The following is a 24340-nucleotide window of genomic DNA, read 5'->3' as shown; positions in this document are numbered from 1 at the left end:
TGTAGGGAGACTGCAGATGTGCTCTGAAAATTGCAGCATGCAAAATGAAACACGTAAAACACTCCCCTCAGCACGGTACTGCCGCCTGCCCTGCACCCTGAGCTGCCACATGGCCTGGGGCAAACAGAAAGAGGATTGGCAGAGCACCTCATTTATTTTAAAAAGATAAGGATTTGGGAGTTTAGGACATTAGGGTAAAATGTGAGTGCAGAGCCTGACTGAGGTGAACCTTGGACCTTCCTTGTGTCACACGCCAGGGCTGAACCAGGAGGGAAGGTCCTCTGCTCAGGGCTACACAATTTCTCAAAAAAAGGTATTGAACTCTGCCAGTTGTGAAATAAAGTGCTGCCTCATGGTGGAAGGATCTGAGAGGGAGACACCCTGGGTGTTCCTGGCCCAAGAGAACAGCAAAAATCCTGTATGAGCACAGGGAGGTTTCTCCAGTGTTCCCAGGACAGCATCCTCACAGCACAGGTCTATTACAATTCTCATTGTGTTCAAGTGCTTCACCTCAGCCCTGAGAAGGTCTGTACAATTATTCTTTCCCCTCAAAACCAGCTACAAAAACTCTTTCCATGCACTAAAGCTCCAGAAAAGCTCTGCACCTGTAAGCTTTCTGCCCTTTCCCTCTCCTTCAAACCCTGCAGAGGAACCAGGCTGACAGCTACACAGCCAATGCTCAATTAAATCATCTCAGTCTGCACGTGAATCTGCTGCTCCTGTGGATCTTTTGATGAACAAATTGGGAAGGCAGAGCCCAGTGCTGAGTTTCAAAGGCAGCTGGCTTTACATGGCAGCAAAGAGAACAAAATCATGGAGCTTTTCAAGATAAAAAATTACTTTCAATTAATTCCGCAGGTGTTCACAAAATCATGTTCCAGAAAATTCCTCTTAAGACTTATTGCAACTCATAAGACTTATTGATGATCTGGGTTATGTATCTATGTATCTACTTCTCAAAACATAGCTAAAAGATTTTTCAGAACCAAAAGTCAACACAATTCTTTCTGGAAATGTCACTGTTCAATATTTTCAGAATCTCTCCCCTTTTCCAAATCAAATTTCAAAGGAATCAGAAAAATTTCACTACAGCTTTTTTCACTACCAGCACTGGGGGAGCAGGAGCTCTTCTCAGTGCTCTTTCACTTAGTCTCCTCTTGTATTCATGTTTCACATTTTGCCCATTGTTTCCATGACATGCTGCTGAATGCAGATAAGAAAGTACATGTGGCTACACCAGGGTGTTTGGCATAATTAATTGAGATATCAAAATACAAACCCATGCTTGGGCAGCGGATGACTTGAGCTGTCCAGGCAGATGCCTGGGTGAAGAGGTGAAAGAACTTGGCAGGCACTCACCTAATTTGGGAAGCAGCTCTCATCCTTTTAATTCAGTCGTTGTTGCTGTATTTGTCTAGAATAGAAAAAAATAACGAAAAATTCAGTGAGGCAAAAACTGAATTTGAACCCAGCACAGTATCACACCTTTCATTTTTCTTTTTTTGGAAACTTTCATACAAAGTCTATGTAGAGTGATGCCAATAGCCAAGACCACTTCATGATGGATGAAAAACTTGAGGCAGAAGTAACAGAGTTCCTGCCCATCCTTTGCATTTATGCAGAAGCAACTCCTTCTTTCCAGATGATATTTGTGCCCAAGCAAACAAAGCCCAACTCTAAGTGGGCTTTTGCCTCCTAAGGTCCAAACAAATTTAAAGTTTTCTCAGCTTACTTCTCATCAAAGTGTTTGTTCCACATCACTAAGATGACTAATGAAAAAGCAATTAAAATAGCTATAAACCAGCTCAATTCTAAAAAGAGACCAAAATAGATGCTTATAATAGAATGTAAAGAAAAAAAAAAATAATCAAATTACAGGAGTTACATTTCACTCACAATGCTCACTTCAGACAAAACAATTAGTGCAATTTTACAGCTTTTTATATTTTTCCCTGTCTAGCCATTTTTTCATCCATTATTAGTGCACCAGTGTTGAGACAATGTCGGACACTGGTAAAATAATGAAATGGAATTAAATTTAAATTGCATTAAGAATAATAAATTCTTAATGGAAGTCTTGGTGCCAGAGTCTTTCAGTGAAGAGCAGGTTACAGGGGAGTTGCCTGTTTCAGTTTTTTCACAAACTGCAGGAGAAATTAATTTCTTTTAAAAGAATTTTAGCCTGTAGTACAATACTATATTCTTATATGTCAGTAGTCTAATATTTTCCTTAATCCCATGAATTTTACTAAATCAATGAATTTTACTGATTTTTTTGGACCAGTTTGTATTAGTCCAAAGAAGTTATTTCCCTTCCACAAGTTGAAATTGTGAATATCCATGAATACTGCCTGTTCCTGTCCTTGTGGTGGTTTCTGCAGACACAAGCACTCAGCTCACACTTTGAGCTGAGAACCATCCCATGTGACATTGTGGGACAATCTGCTCTATTATCTTCCATGAACTTTCAATCACTTCATGATAAGCAATGTTTTTTATGAAACTTAGTAAGTGTTGTTGTTTTGGTTTTTTTCCTCTCTGCACTTCTCTTTATCTTTGTTCAATTTAACTTAACATTCTTTCTGTGAACTGAAAGAGTTTATTGATTGATCAACAAATTTATGGCCTCAATCTTGTAAAAATCCCCTGCAAAGGGACCAAGGATGTTTCAGATTTGTGGTCTCAGGAGAGATGGAGGAGGGTTGGGGATGTTTTTTAATAGCAAGAAAACACAGGGGTACCTGGTGAATCCAAAGCAAACCCTGTTATTTTTGCAAAACAGCAGCTTTATTTTTGACTGTGACAAGACAAACCTGAACAATGTCTGGCAGGAGGGCTTTGCTTTCCTGCAGATTATCATCAGTGTCTACAGCATGGCCTTCCCCAGGGTTTTGGGGTGCTCTTTAAGGTTCACACCACTCAAGACATCTCACAAAGCATTCACAAAAGCTAACCACTTATCCACACTTCTCTGGTAGCTTTTCATTTTTACTGTGGAAAAATTAAAATAAAAATATACTCAATTATTTTATATTGTGTAATCATTCTTATGCAAAAAAAAAAAGCCATGTTCAGGGCTTTGTGAATTACCCACATGCACCCATTGTGACCTGGGACAGGTGACTGCTCCAATGTACCTTCCTACAGAAACGAGACATATTGTCCACCCGTGCAGATTTTATAAGGTTAATTTCAAATAAACCTATGTAATACACTTTTTTTCAATCCCACTTTTAGGGCAAGGACTTTACTTACTGATTTGCTATTAGTAAAAAAGTGGTTCTGAGTTTCAGCCAAAAATGTTAATTGTGTTTCACAATTCCTTGAAATCCCCCTTGCAGTACTCGAGTTCAGTTTCCATAAGGGTATCAGAAAAAAAAAGGATCTTCAGGATAAAGCCTAATAGCAATCAGAAAGCTGAATGCCAGCTGAGCCAAAAGATCTTTTGGTTATTAATGAAGAGTTTCCAGTTTGGAGCATTAAGCAATTTGTTAGCTCGCAGAGCCACTCACAAGTGGTTTAATTTATCTTGCTGGCACACATCCAGTTCAAGGGGGCAGTGGTGTATGCTCCACAATGAGCAGACAGTCTCCATATGGAACATTATCACTTATAAAGATGATTTTTGTATCATTTAGATCACTAACGATGGCTTGCAGTACAGTAATTCCAGAGTGCTGACCCTGTACGACACGGTCTGCCAGGTCTGCCAATTCCACCCGACCGGACTTTGTAAATTAAAGGTAATTTAAAGATCATAAAGGTTTAATACGGATCGTTCATCTCTTCCTTAGCCCTCTCCCTCCCTCTGATGGGCTCTGTGTAATAATTGCTCTGGAAGGGGAAAACCTATTTCACAGATCAGCTGCACAGCCCAACACTTTGCTTTTCTCTTTCACAGCCTCATGTCTGAGATATTTGATTTCTTTTCATATTTTCGTGGGGTATGAACACCTGATAGAGCATGCTTTATGTTAGACCTTCCTCATGCAAACACCTCAGGAAAGCCCATAGCTGGCAATATTTATCCTTTGCAGCTGCTGGTGGGAGTAAATAAGAGTGAGGAGCCTGCCCTGAGAGGCTTAACTTCACTTCTGAAGTGTCTCTGCTATTTTCCCTCTCCCAGCCTGTTTGGTGAGGGTATATCATTTCTATTCCCATTTTCTGCCTTAGCAAGAGGCACACAAAGATGCATGTTATATAGTTTTTGTCATGTGAGAACACCCTTGAGAGAACCTAAACCATTCTTGCTTGCATTAAACACTGCTAAGTACAAACATATAGCATTTTGACAGTTTCAAAACCGTAACCAAAAGTCTAGAGCTTCATTTTAAACTGCCAACATGCTAGAAACTGCCTGCAGAGCACTATAACCCTCTGTTTTCCTGTGGAATTATTGGTGTAACATCCCTTCAAAAAGATCTTCCCTTCTCTTTTTACAGAGACTTGCATTAAGCAAATTATCTGGTTTGCAGTAGGGCTTCAAAAATTTTTTGGAAGGTATTAGGTCGGCTATTTGAATTTGCTGATCCTGCTTTCCTGCCTTGAGGCAAGTATGAATTAATAGGAGGATACCAGTCTGCTTTTTTTATAAAATGAAGATTAATCAGAAATATCTTAACTCATTTGCCTCACTGCTCTCATTAATGCTAATGAGAAAATACAGTTTTAAAACCTGTACTGATTGCAAGCACATAACAGTTACCAAAATTTTTTTAAAGTTCACTTTTTTTCAAGTAAATGAGTGAATAGAAGTTACTTTATAGGCCTGTGTGATAGTTTGACCCTGACTGGATGTCTCTAAGTCCCTCTGTCACTGCCCTCTGATAAGGGCAGGGAAACCCAACACAGGGCAAAACCACTTTAGTTGCAGATTAAAATAATTGTGTCACAAACATTTCACTTAAAGCTTTTTTGTCAAAGGCTTTCCTTATTCTTACATTTTTGAAACTCAGAAATTTATATGGTCTCTCAATATGGTGTTCTCTAGGGGTTGTAGCAATTTCTATATTCAACTATTCTAAGATGCTTCAAGGGAATATTTGAACTAGGCTTCCAATTGCATCAGACCACAGTCTAATTACTCCTTCTACATTACTCTGCAACACCTAAATTAGTTTCAGAAAAGGTGTTTCAATTAGGGGACATTTTATATCAGCCCATTTCACGTTCTTTTATGAAGCCCATTCTGTACCACACTGTATCACATCAGAAAAAAAAAAAGAAAAAACATAATTTTTTTTTTCATCAGAGCATCAAGCCTTGAAAACAACAATGTAATAAAATCTAATTAACATCAAGGTTTTAATGCTGGAGATCTGTCATGTTCTATCATGTCGTGGCCATTAAGAGAATGCCTTTTGTTTCTCTACCTTACCCATTACCCTAAAGTGGTCTTAGTGACTATTTCAAGAGATGACTGAATTTCTGCTTCTATCCAAACATTATTCATTGCTAATTTCTTATCTTTCTTATTCCTTTTTTTTTTTCATTGCCTTCACCTTCCACCAGTTTTTATTTCCCTTTTTTTTTTCTTTTTTTGGCAGGAAAATACATGCAATATAGATGGATTTTGCTATGGTGAAGGAGAGTCAAGCCCTACAAGCCCTTGTCTTCTCTGTGAACCTAACATTTCTAAGTTCACCTGGTCTGTTAATGAAAGTAAGACAGAGGTTTCTTTCCTAGAATTTAGAAGCACTTATCTGGGAATTTATGATGCATTTTATTAAATATATCATTCCTCCATTTAGCTAACCTGAATCTATCCTGTGCAGTGCACATGGACTCTTTTTAGTGGGAATAATTGTGCACATCAGAAATGCAGACTCCACTGCATGCACTATGCATCTTGTTCTGTCTGAAACCTGATAAATCTCAGATTATTAAATGAAAAAAATGCCTGAAAATTGAAATTTTATATGCCAGTCCCATGCAGTGCCCAAGTCTGTCAGCTAAAGGTGATGAACCCTAAATATCTCTGTTAGCATCTCACAGTTACAAGTCTTTAAGGAGGCAATTTGGGGAAAATACTGTTTTTAAAACACTAGCTTATATTTTTGGTGTCTGTAAGAATTGCTCCCTTTTGCAGAGCCAAACCCTATGAAATGCCTCATAACAGAGCTGGCTTGGCAGGGAGTCCAAGTGATAGGCATCAGACACTCATTACCTTCACTCCACAGAACCCAAAGGCTCACTGTGCCGCCCCTCGAGGCAGGGGTCATGGGGAAGGCTGCCTTTTGAAGCCTCTCCTGAAGGATGAAGACTAAATCACAGTTTTTTCATGGCTACATGCCCAGTGTAAACAACAATCATTGCTCACTCCACGCTTTCCATACAATCTGTTTCCAGCAGCATTATCCTCACAGCCCATCTCCTCCCTTACATGAGCGGGTTTGCATCTGGTCAATATAAAGATTATATTACTGCTTTTATGTAAATCCATGTGGTGCTTCTAGAAAGAGTTTCTCTGCATTTTGAGCTTTGTAAACACAAACACATTCCAGAGAGGTATGTGAGTCACAGAACCAGTCTGCTTCGTTTGTTTGCGGTTTTATAACATCCCAAAAGTTGGCCAACTAAAAATCCCTTTGGATGTCACTTGGATGAGTACTTAAAATGCCTAAGGGCGAGTCAGATCCAAAAGAGAGCCTGTACACTTTAAAGTTGTGTGTTTTTCCCCAGAAAAATATTTCAGTCCAATGAGGGATATTATCTGTGACTCACAAACCTTGCCTCCTTTCTGTCATAACATCATGGAATGATAGCAGGTTTGGAAGGGTTTGAAATGGCCCTCAAAGGTCATCATCTCCCACCCCCTGCCATGGGCAGGGACACTTTTCACTAGAGCAGGTTGCTCAGAGCCACATCCAGCCTGGCCTTCCATTGTGTTGGCCAGAGCAGCAGCATCCCTAGGGATGAGCTGATCCTGAGTGCTATACAGACAGACTCATTACTAATACCAAGACAGCTCGATTTTAAAATTCAGGAAATGGTTTAAAAAGTAAAAACTGTTTTGTTTTGGTTTTTTTTTAAATTTAAAAAACCAGAAAGTATTTGGAAGAAGGGGCTTGTCAGACATGTTTTCAAAAGTGTGAAAACTTCTTTAAAAGTTCTGCAGAAAGAGGGAGAGTGTATATATATTTACTGGATGGCAAGAAAATCTCTCTAGAATTAGAAACACTCCTCCACAGACTCCTTTCAGAACATCTGATTTTATGTTATTTTGTGCCTACCACTTCCACTTACCATCCATTCAGTTAACACCATTGTGTTTATCCATAAATGCATACCCTGCATCAATATTTCATTGATTACTTTGGGCACAACATTTATGGGCTCCATGGCTTTAGTGTTTGGGAAATAAAAGGTAAATGAATAGATGGAAGCTTTCAACAGTTATGCCAGGACAATCTGCTGGACAAGCATTTTAGAAAGCTCTCATAGCACAGCAGCAATAAAGGAGACACATATTTAAATAATTGCATCATCTAAGCTGTGCTATGGAAAACAAAGTTGGATAAAAATTATGTGTACCACAAAAAAAAGCCTAATGATGGTTTCCCATGGGCATAATGCAAGAAGTCCTTATGAGAACACGTATACAGTTCATAATGTTAGAGCATGGCTTGAAATTAATCCTCAGTATTAGAAATGTGCTTTGCATTAAACATAACTATGGTCAAAGTACATTGTGAGAAGATTCCCTTCAATATCAATACCTGTCAATTTGCACTGCTGGCTAAAGAGGAAAGCTGCCTTGAGACTGAGGAGGCTTAGGGCATGGAGATGAAATTCCTGGCCCTGAAAAGAGCTGCTGTCACCTCAGGGTACTCATCTGATCTTACTTTTCCTTGGTTTCTAATTATAAAATGTAATCATTTTCTCTACCTTGTCCTCCTTACCTACATACATTGAAAGTTTTTCAGATAGCATTTATCTTCTGCTGTTAAATAGCCTTGTAAATCAGGGGGTTTTATCTTCACTAAGGAAATACTGACTGCAAACAGCAACCCTAGAATTAACAGTGCCAATGGTGACATGACACACACCACTGTCACTGGGGATGGACAGTCTCAGCATCACTGATGTATCTCTGCTGGCACTGCAAAGACCTTTCTTCCTGATGAAATGTCCAACCGAATTCACTCAAACTGCTCCTTTAATTAGTCCTCATGGGTAAAGGAAGGAGAGTCTATTCAACGGATGAGTTACAATTTATTTTTCCTTCTGAGCTGCCAGCCCAATTCATTTGTCATTCAGCATTTCGAGATTTATTTTATTTATGTTTAAATGGATGGATGGTAGGTAGATTAAATATCTATGTAAGTATAAGAAATATAACTAATTATACTTTTAGGAAGAATTGAGACTAGGGGGAGTATTATTTACTCCCATATATCATATAGCACTTCAAAATTAATCAAAGTGCAAGATGGGACAAAACTTCAGCATAGGAAACAAAAAAAGGGGGATAAAAAAGGTATTCTTTTCAGTAAAGCTATTTGCTGCCTCTAGCATCCAAATCTCTTCCTTCATCAGCCTCTGGTATGATCTGTATGTTTTCTTTGAGAGCATTCCTTCAAAGACCCACTCTGAGAATCTTTACATGGAAGAAACTGGAGTTTATGTAATCATGGTTTCATTTTTGCTGTTTAGACAACCTGCCTCCTGTGTTCCAGGCCCCCTCCAACCAGCTGCTGACATTTATTGGTGAGAATTTTGTTTACCAGCTAATAGCAGTGGATCCAGAAGGGTCAGCTGTGCTATTCATCTTGGAGGCTGGGCCACGGGATGCCAGGCTCTCTCCTGCTGGCCTTCTCCTCTGGAAAGTGGATTCAGAAGAAATGCAGACCTTTGAATTCACTGTGTCAGATGAGTGCAATGCACAGAGCAGATACTCTATTGAGGTAAGGGAAAGAACACTTGAACGGAAAAACAAAACAAACCTGTTTGTCACGTCAACGCAATTGTGCAATTGTCATCATAGCTAATAATTTGTTACTGTCTTGAAAAACAAGGCTTCAGCTATTTCCTCATCAGTGTATAATATCCAGCACAGCAATAATGATCAGTTAATAGAATAAATATCTCTGAGAACATAGAAACTATATATACAGGGAACAAGAGAGAGTGCTATTGATTGCTGTTTGAAAGAACATTCTTGCAGAGCCTTTTAATGGTTCATTAATCTGCTTTAAAATTCACATTCTGCATCTGGATTGCACAAAAAAAGCATATAACATAAAAGACCAGGCTTTAGCTATAAAAGGGAGATTATAACTCATTCTCAATGATATTTTTAGAGAATGTCTTGCTCTTATGTCATTACTCTACACTCTAAGTTTCTTGGCAGAGCTTGTGCATGGCTTTGTCTTTATTGTATAGGCTAACATTAATTCTCTGATCAGATGAGCTAATAAAGCAGGATGCAGATTCTTGACATAAGAACAGTTTTGTGAAGCAAAGATTTTTATTCCCAGAGATTCCTATTTTTACTCATTCAAACTACAAAATACAAATCTCCTGAACCCACACAACAGAGGGGAAACTGGAGCCTAGATATGGCTTTAATGGAAATATTTCAAACTAGACTCGTGTTATCTGGGAGAGATAATGCAGAGCTTTGAATCTGTAGAAATGCAGTTCTTGTACATACGTAAAATACAACTATGGATCTCCCTTCCCTGAAGAGAGAGACCAGATAAGGAATGCCACAGTCATGTTCCTGCCTGGGAGTCATTTGTAATGTGAAAGAGAAAGGTGGGCAGGCAGGCAAAGAGAAAAGATTTTTCCTTTCTTCTTTGAAGAATAAGGAACAAATTCTGCCCTCAGACACGATGTGAAATCTGCTGTTATAGCAAGGCTGGGGGTTTTTCCTTACAAGAAGTCAGAATGTGCCCCTAAATGATGAGAAAAGAAATCCCTTTGAAGTCGAGATCTCAGTCAAATAAATAAGTACAGTGAGTATAAGACCATCTATCTAGACAAAGGAAATTGGTTAGAAATAAGCTTCCATAACACTGGATAACATGTTTGCAGTGCAAATCTCTCTTCCTAAAGGGTAGCAAATACACCTCCCAGCTGTGATTATTCAGAGCAATCTTATCACAATTCCCTTTTGCTTTCCCCAGGTTGCAGTGAAGCCCTGCAGCTGCCTCAGCGGTGGCACATGTGTCACCAATATTAAATACCCTCCAGGCCTTGGGGAGTACCTGTGCTTGTGCCCAAATGGATTTGATGGAGAATTCTGCCAGGAGGACATCAGGGACTGCAAATCAAACCCCTGTGGCAGCGGAACCTGCGTGGAGAATGTGGAGAGCTACTTTTGTAAATGCCCCCCTGGTTTGGGAGGTAGCACCTCTCTCTCTGTTTGCATTTCTGGTTTAACTACGGATCTACTGAGCTACAGGATGTTTTGAGTGTAGCATGGCCACAGCATCTGCCAAATGGACTTATATTTACATAAATACAATCCTGCTCTTCTGCAGCCATGGAGAAATGATATGGACATGGAGAGATGATATCTCTCTACCTAATGATGAGGAAAAATGACCTAAAGCTCTGTTGCCCTGAAATAATCACTCAAGGAGAATGTGAAGCTCCCTGTTGCTTCCTGCTCATTTCCCATGGATTTGTCCATCCATGAGATGAGCCAGAAGACTCAGTGAAAGAGAGAAAAGGCAAAGATCCAGGACCCTTTTGCACTTGACAGGATTTCACTTAATTAAGCTGAGGAAGGAACTAGGAATAAATGAGGTTTCTCAGGTCTAGGAAGAAGTATATATGGAAAATATGGAAAAATAAATTTTCCTTTAGTCCTACTTGAAGCTTCATTAAATTTAAGCATTAGAAAATCACAAGCCCAGTGAGTTGTCAGACATGATGATAAAACAAAATCTAACCCCTGAAACTCTTCAAGGCTGGTGACCTGGTATCAAAATTATATCCAAACCAAAACCAGAACAGCTGGCCAAAATGTGATTTTAAGAAATTATGGGAAGAAAGATGATCACTTAACCCCCTGCTCTGTTCACATTCTTGAGACCCATAAGGTTGGCTGCTGCCTGTGTTATAGGTTTGAAAAATAAAGTAGAAGTAACATCAAATGCACATAATTTTATTACTGCCTGTTGTGCATGTATGCAGAAAAGCCCTCATTTTTAAACAAAAGCAGTGAACAGCTTTTACTCAGGGGGCAAGGTGTCCCTCCTGCCTGTCTGCAGCTTGGGAAACCTTTATTGCTTTGGTCATGTGGGACTGCAAGCCCAGATTTCATTTCTATAAAATTCCAGCAGAAATGAAAAATAAAAATAATTCAGAAGTCCATAAAAATAGCCAAAAGGATCTGTGACACCTAATCTGTGTTGACTGCAGGTAATGCTACCTAATGGCCAAAGCCTGCTGCTGCCCAAAGTCTTTACACCACAGAGACTCCACTGAGGCAAGAACACACAAGCCTGAGCGTGGAGAAAAAAGTTCTGACATAAAAGTTTGATCAAAGTACAAAAATCCCTAAGCCAATCAAACATATGCAGAATGTCTTTAATCCCCTGGAAAGAACATTCCTATGAGCACAGGAAAAATTAGGAACTTTTGATGGTGTAATTTGTGGAGATATACAATGAGAAAAAGTTTTGATTGCCTGTAAGGTGTTGGATTAAATTAATAAAAATCAATATAATTCCATGGCCAGCAGTGGATCTGCTGACTGGAGAGATAAGGGCACACAGCACCTTGATGGCCAGAGAAAAAACAGGTTTTACTCCACTTTTAGCTCTTGCAAGTTAAATAACAGTGCAAGGGTTTTGCTATTCTTCCCTGTTCTTTCCAAAATGCCAAAACAAAAGCAACAAAAGAAAATAACATATGATTGAGTGAAAAAGGAATACATCTCAAAGTTTTAATAGCAAGTGAAAAATTATAAACAAGTGGAGCTGCAAGCCAGCTGGGAAGCAGATGATTTTACTTCAGGGCAGGTTCAGTGACAACAATAAAAGCTCATTCTTGATGCTATGTTTATGCCTCAATTCCCCAGAAAACCATCAATAATCTAATGAGAAGCCAGTGCTATGCAGCTCAAGTGACAGCACCACTTCACCATCAAATCTTTACAAATGACAGCAAACAGGCAGTAGAAACAAGAAGGGAACTTGTGAGAGCTTCCCAAACACCCCTGCAGGGGATGCAGCAGCTCAGGGGCATCAGTGTGAGGGTAAAATGCAAGAATGGGAACAAGGCAGGGAGAAAAGCCAGCAGAAAATCTGAGAGAAGGCTGGCTCCAGAATTACTGGATCCCTGAGAGTTCAGAGCTTGTTAATTTTTCATCTGCATTGTCAACAAGGTAACAATGATCCCTGTTGTTTATTCTTTTGGCCACAGAAAGCAAGAACACCACCCACCTGAGAACAGAGCTCATCCTTGAAAACTATCCCAATCACAAAATCATTATTTCCTTCCCCATATACCAGTGATCAGTATTTCATTTTGTATTTCAGGAAACTGAAGAAACTCCCAAGATTTGTTTATGGTTTCTAATAACCATGGGGACCCTTAATGGGATTTTTCTCCTCCTTTAGAGTCAATTTAATGGGAACACAGTAAAAAAAAAAATCTTTCTTTGCATCTGTAGGTGGTCAGCTCCTATCGAGGCATGAAAGGACTTTATTTTCTCAAACAACTTCCCATGCAGGGATGGAGAAATATAGCTGGCACAAAAACAGATGGTTCAGCCTTGGAACTTGATGAACTTCTATTCCTATTATTTTTATTTGTACTGTATCAGTGCCAAGACAGTTGAGACTCCCCTGTGCTACAGTGCACAGGAGGTCATGTAAACAGAATAATTGACACTTCTTGGTGCAGACAGTTTCCTGCCCATTCCTACTGCTTCTTCAGCATCATTCAGCCAAGTTTCAGTCTTTGCAAACATTTCTCCTTGGATTCATCAGGATTGTCATTATGTCCAAATTGCTCAGACCCTGTTTAAAATCAAATCTCTGTGTGAAAAGCAGTGCCTGCATAGTTTCACCCTTGCATCACAAAAATGAGCCAAATGGCTGAATTTTATCTTGTTACATACAGGGTTCCTTTGATTTCTGTAATTCCCTTGTCTCTGAGATTTGAAAGACTGCCCTTTGCAGTGAAAATAGAGAATTTAAAGGTGAGAAGGAGAGTGAGCAGGACCAAGAGAGAAGTGACTGTTGTTACTGAGACTGGGAACTTTGATCCTACTCTCATTGTTAATGTTAGCATGCTGAGTCTTTGTATCATACTCAGAGAAAGAAAGTAATTACTAATCTAATCAGAGGGCTACTTGTTCAATATTTTCCATGTGATGTCTGATAATTTCCCAATGCATCACCAGCAATCAGCATCAGAGAAAAGCAGCCTGATGCCAGGAATTTGATCATTGAATAATGAAATATAAACAGTCAGCCAAAATTTAACAAGGGAAGGAAGAAGGTAAGCCTAGTCCTGCAGCACTGTGTGATGCCCAGTTTCAATAAATGGAGCAAGAAGCATGAAAACCATAACAAATTAGCTTGAGATGGCACAGGAAAAGGGATGTGGCTTTTGTGCTGCTGTTCTTTTTTCCCTCAAGAAGAAGAAGGCATGGAAGGTGATGTCACTGGCATTTTAGGCAGCTCAATCTATAAAGAGACTTCAATTTGAGTTTTCTACATTGAGGTGCTATTTTAATTCAAAAGGACTAGTGGAAGCTGTCTGCAAGGCTGGAGCAATGAGAGATTATGTTGTAGGAGATGAATAATAATGCTCTGTTTTTATCATCCTGCAATTCATTCCTCTGCACAAATTCCTTTTTTGAAGGGAACAAAAAAAGAAGATTCCTTTATCCTCAGACCCTTTTGTCAGGATAAAGCTGGACACTGATATGGATCAAACCTTTCTGTACCTGGTGCTGTCTTGAGGCATGTGCCTGGATTCTCCAGAAGCTGTCCCAATCTCCTTGGATATTCTACAGGGACAAAGGGGATGCCTTAATAAAAGTGGTCTGGGCTTTACAGCCTGTGACCAGCAGCAGCCAGGCAAGCTTGCCCAAGTGCACAGACACAGCAGTTCCTGAGGCCTGGAAAAGTTTTAAACAACATTATATTTGATTACTCTGCCTCATTGCTGTTCAGATCATAATTTCATCCTTTGGGTCAGCCTCCCCTAGAGGTATTCATTAAATCACTCAAAGTTGTGAATTTTAATATCACATAAATTCCTTTAAGGGATTTTTAAAATCTTCTTTCTGAAATCAGCAATAGTCAAGAGATGTTGCTTTGGATTCAGGTCCTGTGGCAGCCCATCCTCTGAATACCACTACTGTGGCTCAGTGACATTTCCAGAATGTTTCTAGAAATTTTGATTTTAAATAGAAAAACCTGGGCTGTTTTTAAAAATCTGTTCATTTTGTTAGGTTTACCAGACTCTGTCAGGCTAATGCAGTTATGTGAGGTTCACATAGAAACAGGAGTAAAATAGAGGTCAGTACGTGGCTCCTCATACCCCAAAGGCAAAATGGTGAAATTCATGGGGTTCTTCAGTACATGACAAAGATCTCACATTAACCACACAACAAAAACAGCAGCAAAGACTTGAAATGCAGGGGCAATATTGGTTCCATTTCTGTGCACTTTTATTTAACATGCACAGCTTTCCATGAGCAGCAGCCTCAAATCCAGCACTTGTGGTGCCAATAACGACAGCAATAAACAGTGTGATGAAAGCAGGTTTAAGTGAGACAGTGGGGAATTTGGCTGGAACATGAGTGACATTCCCTGTAATGAGTTTGCAGCTGAGAAGTGAGCCTTTGTCTGCTCCAACATTTGAGCTGAACTACAAACAGGGAACCTTTGCTGATTATGATTAACTTCCCCTTTGCTTTGCCACAGGGCCTACTTGTCAGGAAGACAAGAATGAATGTGAAGAGAGTCTTTGTTTTCCTGGAGTGTCTTGTATGAATACCTTTGGATCTTATGCATGTGGAGTTTGCCCCACTGGGATGGAGGGAAATGGTAAAACTTGCAAATGTAAGTGTTTTACATTATTTATTTTAATAGGTTGGGGGGAAGGGGGGGGAGAAATTAGTTAAATTCCACTACTATTACCCCTAATCGAGTATTTTGCCACTCATTTCAAGTGCAGACCCTTAAATGTGCAAAACAGACTATTGTCATGTTATATTAATGTGGATATTTGCAAATTGCTCTGCTATTTTTCACTTTGGTAGAGAACAAACACCACAGCATACAAAAAAGGACTTTACAGATAGATAATATGCCAAGGACACTCTGCACATTCCCCACTATTTCACTCCTAAATATACGCCCATGAGTGAATATCTGGGGAGCACCTCCAGGGCTGATTTTGCTTTGGGTGCCAGCTGGTAGAAGAGTAAGAGAAAGATCAATGTCCCAATCCTCTCCATCCTTCCACCTCTGTTTCATTAGAGGACACAGCCCAGAGATGCTTGGCATGAAATCATTCCTCAGATCCCATCTAGTGAAGAAAAGGGCTGTGAACAGTTTTAGATGTGCTCAATATTTGCTTTTAGAGCAAGAGGCTCTTTGTTGGGGAGCCTATGGTGACCTTTTACTCCCCAGTGCGCTTGATGTGACTCACACACACTCTGCTTGTTCAGTCACAAAGACAAAAGCCTTCCCTAAAACATTTTTTTTAACCAGAAGGAGAAAAATAACACTTGAAGACTTTTTTACTTGTTTGTTGGCATCTCCAAAGAAATCCAAAAAGTGAAAGATGAAGATATAGACTGTGCAGCCATTAACATTTCTTCATATTCACTACAGAAAGGAAAAAATGTCCATTGGAAACTGAGTGGTAACTGCCTTTGCCAGATTTACCAACCATCCCTTCAATCATATTGCCAAAAATCTGTATAGAAAGTTTTCTGTGCTGTATCATTTGGCCACATTGGTTATTTCAAAGTGATTTTGCATCTGTTTCACAAATGCATATTTTAGTGGTTAATTTGACCCACAAAGGAAGGATATACCAAATAATGTGCCTTTGAAAAATATAATATTTCTTACTTTCCGTTTTTTAATTACAGAAAAAAAATTCTGTTTCTGACATGCACATTTATTAGAAGGAATAAACCTGAGGGCTTATTTGTTCACCTAGGATAGGATATAAATCATTATTTTTAGCTCTGATTCAGACTTAACATTCTTTCTCATACTTCTCACTTTGCTTAAGTGAGGATAAAGGAAAGAGGTAGGGAGGACTGAAGTAGTTCTAAGGCTCCTAAAGAGAGCTACAGTCCATTGCATTGTTTAATACATACAAAGAGTCAGAGTTTCAGGCTCTACTAAGAGTAGAGAATATTCAAGACACCCAAGGCAATAACTGCTTAACTTGCAGCACTATCCATGTAGATTTTATCCTCAATTCACTACCTTAAAATTATGCAGAAAATTGCATTTTTCAGTCTCATTGCATCCACATGCACTTTTTACAGGTATTTTGGCACACACGAGGCTGGCAGCTGAACTGACTGAACAAACACACTCACAGAGTTTAAGAGAGAAGGAGAGGCTTTCGAGGAGAGGCAGAGCTCAGCCACAGCTCCGCTCCCAGGGCGAGGTGCAGCATCCCCATCCAAGGAGCAGTGCTGTCAAACACTGCCTGACCCGAGGCTTTCCAAGTGCCCTGAGCCCAGTGAAAGATCATGGTGCATATTAAGACTCCCAGACAAGCAAAGTTCAGAAAGCTTGGGCATAATCATTTTTCTTAGAGTTGATTGAAGCCTTGCTGAGGATCAGCAGCTGGACCCACCTGATCTTTTTTTGCCTGTTTAAACTTGTGCCAGGTTACCTGATTTGCTGTTGCTGTGGTTTTTTATCATTAATCTCAGCTCTAACACCTTGTTTCTTGTCTCTGTGATATTTTCCACAGCTGTTGTTACAGAAGCTTTAAGCAATGGCAAAGGTGAATTGAACAGGACTGAGGTTAATCAGCCACTGCAATCCTTAGAGGCAAAGGATTCTCCTGTAATTAAGAATTTTAACATAAGTGATAGACATGGTAGGTATACAAGGGTATGAAATCTTTTTCTTTTGAGGCAGTTTGTGTATTCAGAAATCATAAATTTTAACACCTAAACAGTAAATACAAACTAGCTGTTTATAACACGAGAAAATGCGAGTTAGAAAAAAACCACTCTTAATACATCAGACCTTGAATTGCTGCTAAACAATTTCACATGGAAGGGAGGCATTACAGCAATAACAGAGTGGTCAGGCTTAATTAGAAATCCCACCACTTCTGAGGTAGGGTAAAACCAGCCCAAATTGTAGTGATCAATGGAAAGTAAGATGATAAAAGTGGCAGCTTATGCCAGCTTGCCATGACCAAGTGATGCTGGTGTTTTATTTCAGTGTGTGATGGGCAGCCACTGAAATGCTACTGAGTTTTAAGCATAAGTGAAGATCAACTCCAGGAATGAGCTTGCCTGTGGCAGGAGTTTTTCCCAGAGGTGCAGCACTCTCTGACATGGGTGTGCACCTGCACAAGGCTTGTGTTGGTCCTGCTTTAATGAGTGTTGCATTTTTAATTCATTTTCCAGTGAAAGCAGGCAGCAAAAAATTGAGACTGGTCATATCTGTTGTACAGAGGCATATATAAAATAAAAGGGTTTTTTTTTTCTTACTCTCTTTTTTTTAATATCTGGACAGGCCAGCCAACTGCTAAGCAGAACTTGCCTCTTGCAGGTACCCTATATAATGATACTGCAGGTAAAGTTGAAGAATAATGCACTAAATACTTGAGAATCATGACAGAGACCTCACTGGAAGCAATTAGAAAAGATCTACAACCATCATTAAGATGGTATTCATCATCTGTTCTCTGTCTTGACACTATGAAATACTTCACAGGCAGTTCATATACACTTGCTATTCAGTGACATCATAAATGGTAAAATATTATATACTACCAGAGTGTTAAATTTTGCACATAGTGATAAGATAATTAAAGCAGTTTGCTGTAATACAAGGTTTGACACATTAAGGATGATTTCCAGATCAGAAACATATGTACTTCACAGTGTAATTTCAAAAGCAGGGTATAGGTGCTGTAAGGTTTGATAATTACCTTCCAATTACAAAAGACCAAGAAGATGTCAAATAATACCTTTTCTCACTCAGTTAATCTTTCACTTATGCTGAAAATTACAGTTTCTATATTTTACATGATAAATGCCAAACAACTTCGAGTAATAAACTTGAAAACATGCAATTAGAGAACTAATAAATCTTGCTTTAATGAGAAACAGCTGTTCTGTTACACTGTGCCTACAGGACATTCTCATGTTTGGCTCAAGGTTTGGGAACATTTTGCATTAATCAGACTTTAAAAGAATAAAAGCAGTTATAAAGATTTAGCTGGGCTCAGGCATCACTGCTAAATTTTATATATGTGTTTTTGGAGAAATTATGAATGAGATGCTTGAACTGCCTTGTGTTTGGCCATGCAGCACGTGTGCCACACATGCCCAGCTGTGCCAGCAGGCCCTGCTTCCCTGGAGTGCTGTGCTTTGACAGGAAGCCCCCCTACGTTGGGTACGTCTGTGGCCGCTGCCCAGCCGGGCTTTTCGGAAATGGGCGGATCTGTACCAAACTCCCCACACCAGGTACTGTCTGGTTTTTCGGAATTTTAAAAAGGTTTTGCATAGAAAGGTTTTACAACACTACTCTGGGAGCAAATACTGATGGCTGTGTTCTGTCACTCACCTGAGGAGCAGCTGGCAGGACTGCTCCCATTATTTCAGGCATACCTGGCTCCATGAGTTGAAATCCAATAGATTTTGTTCATTTGCTACTAGGGGGAATTCTTCATGTCAATGGTATGAATCACCACATCTGTATTTCTGCCACAGCACTGGCACAGGAATGCAGGACTTCTTTCCTCCTCAGTAAGATCAGAACACAACACATACCAGGATCTCTCAGCCCTCCTTCTTCCCTAATTCTTCTGCTGCAAGGCATCTGTTCTGCAAGGTGACTTGTGAAGACAATAATAAACAGAGTGTCATGCAAGAACAACTGCACCAACAACTGAAGGCAACAGATAATTAAAGAATTTCTGTAGTATTGTTCATAGCCTGAGCAATAATCTTCCTTGGGGAGCTCTGAAAATCAGCTGCTCCCACTAATCTCTGAGGGCTGAAGAGAAGGCCTCATTAAAAGAGGTTTTCTGCAGTGGTGGAAGAAAAGCTGGGTCCTGACCTCAGGCACAAAGTGGCAATGGCACAGCTACTGCTGTTGTCCGAGCCTGCCCTCTCTCAGTGATATTCCCATCATTCAATGTATGGTTCCATAGGCACAGTCTGGATGATTCTCCCCTTTTTACTGCAGACTGCACTGCCAGCTGTGCTCATGTTTACTCCTTAATAACAGTAGTTGCCAGGTTAGATTCCTTGAAATCTTTTCCTAAGTATTCAAGACAGAGTAACTTGAAACCTTCAAATTGTTCCCTGACCTCCCACACTTGACCAACCCCTCTTCACTTCCCATTCTGTATCCAAATCAATGATTGTTACCTTGGTGCTGTATTTTAACACACTCTATCAAAGTGGAAGCAATTTTACTGCTTAGTGTAGGTATCACCCAATGTCTTGGAACTATAAATTGATTTTAGTCAGTTCTCAGAATCTAAAGGTCACAAAAATAATCTCAACATTTTTCTCTCCCTAGCAATGAGTATGTACAAAGTATTACTTAGTCTGCCAGCATCACTAAGCCAGCTATTGACTCTTCTATAACTTGGGGAGGCTGTAAAAGTGGCTGAGGAAGAAAAAAAATCATTGTGCATATAAATAACTTTTCTGTTATTGCCCAAAGCTGTGCCTTTGTCATTAATGGGATAATGGGATACACATTGTGCACCCCAAAGGTCCTTTAAAAGCTGTTGAGTAGAACAGACATTCTACAGCTGCAGGTATTGGTACAGTAAATCAGGCACACTTACACTGTGCTTATATAAACATTAACCAATAAATTTGTCTGTGTTCTAGAAAGGGGAATGCAGAGAGAAGCTGCCATTTGCTGTGATTCATACCTGTCATATACAACTCCAGGCAAAGATTTAGGAAATATCCCAGGTATCAGGATCTGAAACAAGTACATGCTTCCATCAAAAGTGAGCTGTATATCAGAGGCAGGGGCATTGTTTTACATTTTTCTCTTGAATATGCAAACTGATCCAGGACTTCATGCTGCAAATGATGCCAGCTTGAACACTTCAGGAAGGAAATGAAGAGGAATTATTTTTTTTGTTCCAACAGAACCTTATATTCACTCCTGTGAATTATATCACAATACAAGCAATGAGAATCTTGTGCCTCAAGGTTAAATGAGAGTAGTCATTTGTTTTAATGCTTAGAAATGAAAGCAGTGGTTGCAGCTGTATGAGTGTCCTAATTTATGGCCAAAATGATGGGTTTAACTTTCCTTCCCACGTGCTCTGCCAGTAGAAGCAGAAGTAGTGTACAGCATTGCTGATTGAAAGATATCAGACAGAAAAGAATTAACTCTCAATTAAATTTATGTACAGTTGTGGATTATGATTACTGTGAAATCCTCCCTGTTGGAATAATAGCTTCTCTCCCTTGTAACTTATGACATCAGTCTTCAAATGAAACAGAACAAATCCCCTTCAGCTTGCTACAGTGCTTGAGAAGGTACTGAGATTATGTGCCACTTCTTTCCAACTCTAGTAATTTTAATCCAAAAATACTTCTGCTAATCCTTATTTTGTACTTTTATTGGCTGCTTTTGACATGAAATTATACTCAATTGCAGTGATTTAAGGATTATAGGATAAGTATTTCTTCATACCAAAACCACAAAAATTACCCAACCGCCTTTGTATGCTGCCAAGGAGAAAAACATTCCAGAAGAAAATTGTTTCTTAAGTCAGTGTTTGATGAGCTGCACCCAAAAAGTCCTTCAATTTTGATTTACAATCAACAAAGTACCATTTCCTCAGTATTGATATGGGATGGGTATTCATCTCTTGAAGTGCTTGACTTACTGCAAACTATGTAACTCTAAAAATAAGTTTCTGAGCTACATTTATCTGCCCTAAAAATGCAGGACCTCATTCTGTTCTCACTTACATATTTTACCTGGCTTACATCTATAGTTGATACCACTCTAAACCAACCAGACTTGGTTGCAATTTTTCTTGAACTACATCAGAACAGTCTAAAGGAAAAGCCAGTATGGAATTTCATATATAAAGGGAAATAGTGTTTCTTTTTTTTAAAAAGCAGAATCTCCTATCAGAAACAAAAAGCTATTCCTGTCCCTTTCAGATCCATAAAACAGGTATCCTACATTTATTTAAAAATTTACTAGTAGGGACAAAAATCCCTTAAGTCTGCTGGCATTGCAATAAAGAGAAAAACCTAAGGAATTTAAATCTGTCCAGGCTTCCCTGGGCACATTTCACTTTTGTATAAAATATCTGCTGCTCTTTTGCTAGAAGAGGCAGATCTATTAAATCAAACCACCCAGTATCATTGGTCATATTCTTGGCACAAAGGAAATGAATATATCCTAATGGGGATGCTGGAGATGCTCCTGCATGCTGCAGTCTCGGCTCTCAGGTGCTGTGGGTATTTCTGCAGACTGGTTTCATCACTCACAGTCACACAGATACCCATCTGTTTGCACTTTCTTTAGCAGGTTAGAGAGGCTGGTGTCATCACAAAGGATTTATTTTTTAACTATTAGTAAATCAGCAATTTTACTGGACAAAGCAGTGCCACATCCATCACCCATAAAAGATTGTTTGTTCAGAGCCAGCTCTTTCTGCCTCTCCTGGTTTAGGCAGCTGAAGATCAAGGGAGAGGGTGATTTTATGATCTCTGTAATCGAGTTCTGCTTTCCCATTCAGAACACCACTGCAAGATCTCCTGTCATAGCAGTTAATTTGCAGTATTGTAGACATTTGGCACTTGCTATACTTTTGCATGTGCAGCTATTTGTTATGTTTATGTGCTCTGTGTTTCACACTCCCCAGTATCTGCACTGTGCATCTGAACTCACTTTGATTTTCCATCAGAGAGACCTCTGTCACCTTCTCATTTGCACCACTGTCAGATTGACATCAAGGTGTGGATTTAAAAGGAGAATAAAAACGTTTTGAAGTAAAAGAAGGTGTGTGTCTTTAACACATAGTGCTCAGTCAAACACCAGAGGAACATATTAACTTTAGGTTTTGCATTCTTAAATTTTAACTTGGAAATCACTTCTGTCATTATTAGCACTAATCACTATCCATGAAAAATAAATATCTCCAGTAAGAGCTTTGGTCACTAACCAAAGGTTTCATGTCTGGAGTTAACTGCAGGAGTAGGGACTTCTTACTGCCTGGAACCAATCAAATGATTTTGTTTCAAGAGATGACTGAAGAATGTAATAGATTCCTTTCATCTTTTATCTAACAGAATTGATGAATTTGCATTAAAAAGATCAAGGCCCAAATTCCAGTCTCACTTACCCCAGTGTAAATCATAAGTGACTCCACTGAACCAGTAGCATTGCCCTAATAGACTGAGCTGAGCACAGTTCCTGGAAGACACAAAAAAAACCCTGTTAAGCAAGGCACATCACACACAGGACTTTTAAATATGAGATCTGTGCCTACCAACAGGTGTAGATAAAAGGCAAGCACTGCTCAGCATTCAGAGAGTGCTTTGCAAAGAGTGACAAACCCATCCTGACATGCTTTATGCAATGAGTTACATGAAGGCAGGCGTGTAGATGCTGCAGCCATTAGCTGTGAAGGTGCCTGAGACCCTTGCAAAGACAAAACAGAAACACTAAACAGTAAAGGATACTCTAATTTGCCTCTGTGTGGTAATAGATCTCAGCTCTGCCTGTGGGCTCCAAAACTGGGAAGCACTGAATGGCAATGACTTCCAGCTCCTAGCTCTGACTCAGGCCATGGAAACTGTCCACAATTAATCTTTGGAATGCATGGTGGGAGCTGCTGATCCCTTTCAGAAATCCTGTTTCAGTGTTTCTAGCTGGTGGGTTTCAGGACAAAAAGTACATTTTTTTCAGATGGACCAGTTATGATGTAATGATGTCTCCTTCAAGGGATGTGTGATGAAATGGCAACTGAAGTGGGGTTAGAAATGCCACACAAAGACATTCCATATAAATTTGGTCTTATGAAAGAGTCAGTTTTGCAAATGGCATACCTGTAATGTTCACATGAGGCCAGGATCAGCTTGGCATTTGGGGCATAAGCTCTGACCCTTTCCTGCCCTCTGAGCCTGTAATTGCCACTGGAAATCCACTCTTGAGCCTGTCAAGACAGAAAGGGAATCAGAGTGAGTCTTTCTGATGTCTTTCTCCTCCTTAAGGATACCTCATAAAATATTAAGTATTTTCAGAAAAATATCAACAGACCTGTACAGTATATGCTATGACCCAAACATAACAACCAAAGTAGGCACAGTGGGAAGAATATGTTTAGATAATTTAAAAGATAAATGGTCTCCAGCTTCACTGATCCATACACTCTGTCAATCCAGAACTTGTTAAGTGCTTCCAATACAGATGATATATTTAGGAAATGATGTAGCTCAGCAATAGAAGACCAATGAAGCCCAAGCCATAAAACCACTAGGGGAGAGGACTCAGCTATATGCCATGAATAATATTTACATTCAATCAGAATATCAAGTACAGATTACATTTCTCTCCTACCAAGAATGTGCCACCTTTTCCTTAAGCAATCACTGGGCCATCATGACTTTTAAGTGATAATAACAACTCAGTCTCCAACAAATAATCTGCACAGGATACAGGCTCAGTAGTTTTTTACATTGACAGAGCAGAGCAAGATTATTTTCTCTTAGAATTTCCAGGCTCATTTAATCATCCAGCTATAATAGCCCTCAGCTTTTAAAGGGAGCCAACCCCGTTTGCACAAATTTGACAAGATTGCTGTTTTGTTAAAGGCACTTAAAGGCCTCTTTAGAACTGGAAGTAACTCAGACTGGACCAATATCCTGGCCCCATTAAAGCAACACAAGAATCTTTCCACTAAGGGATGAAGCAAAGAAGGATTTGAAGAGAAAGGACTTATAAGCAACACAAAACACAGCACAGGGGGGTAAAGATAGATGTGCAATGTACAAACTTGCCATGGTCAGGACAAATTTAGGACCAGTTCTTAAATATCTTGCTGGTTTTGAACAGGTATATAAAGTTATAGTAGCACCCACTTCACTGTCTTGCAGAACCAGGGGATGTCCACTGCCAAATCATGGGAATTTTGTCCCAAATATTGCACATCA

At 39.5% G+C, this 24340-nt stretch overlaps 1 protein-coding gene across 1 annotated transcript in view; it reads left to right on the top strand.

The window, feature by feature from the left end:
- The window catches only part of LOC116999052 (von Willebrand factor D and EGF domain-containing protein-like), a 159994-nt gene that overhangs the window by 93525 nt on the left and 42129 nt on the right, over positions 1-24340 (top strand). Inside the window, exons 14-20 of the mRNA XM_042779466.1 lie at positions 3639-3743; positions 5547-5661; positions 8656-8906; positions 10131-10350; positions 14898-15035; positions 16921-17053; positions 18468-18655. Of these exons, the coding sequence (XP_042635400.1) occupies positions 3639-3743; positions 5547-5661; positions 8656-8906; positions 10131-10350; positions 14898-15035; positions 16921-17053; positions 18468-18655 (1150 nt within the window). The remainder of the gene's footprint in view (positions 1-3638; positions 3744-5546; positions 5662-8655; positions 8907-10130; positions 10351-14897; positions 15036-16920; positions 17054-18467; positions 18656-24340) is intronic.

This window comes from Catharus ustulatus, chromosome 7, assembly GCF_009819885.2.
Source record: "Catharus ustulatus isolate bCatUst1 chromosome 7, bCatUst1.pri.v2, whole genome shotgun sequence".
Taxonomy (NCBI): Eukaryota; Metazoa; Chordata; class Aves; order Passeriformes; family Turdidae; genus Catharus; species Catharus ustulatus.
Note: the sequence above shows the minus strand (reverse complement) of the source record. Positions and strands in the feature narration are given on the sequence as shown.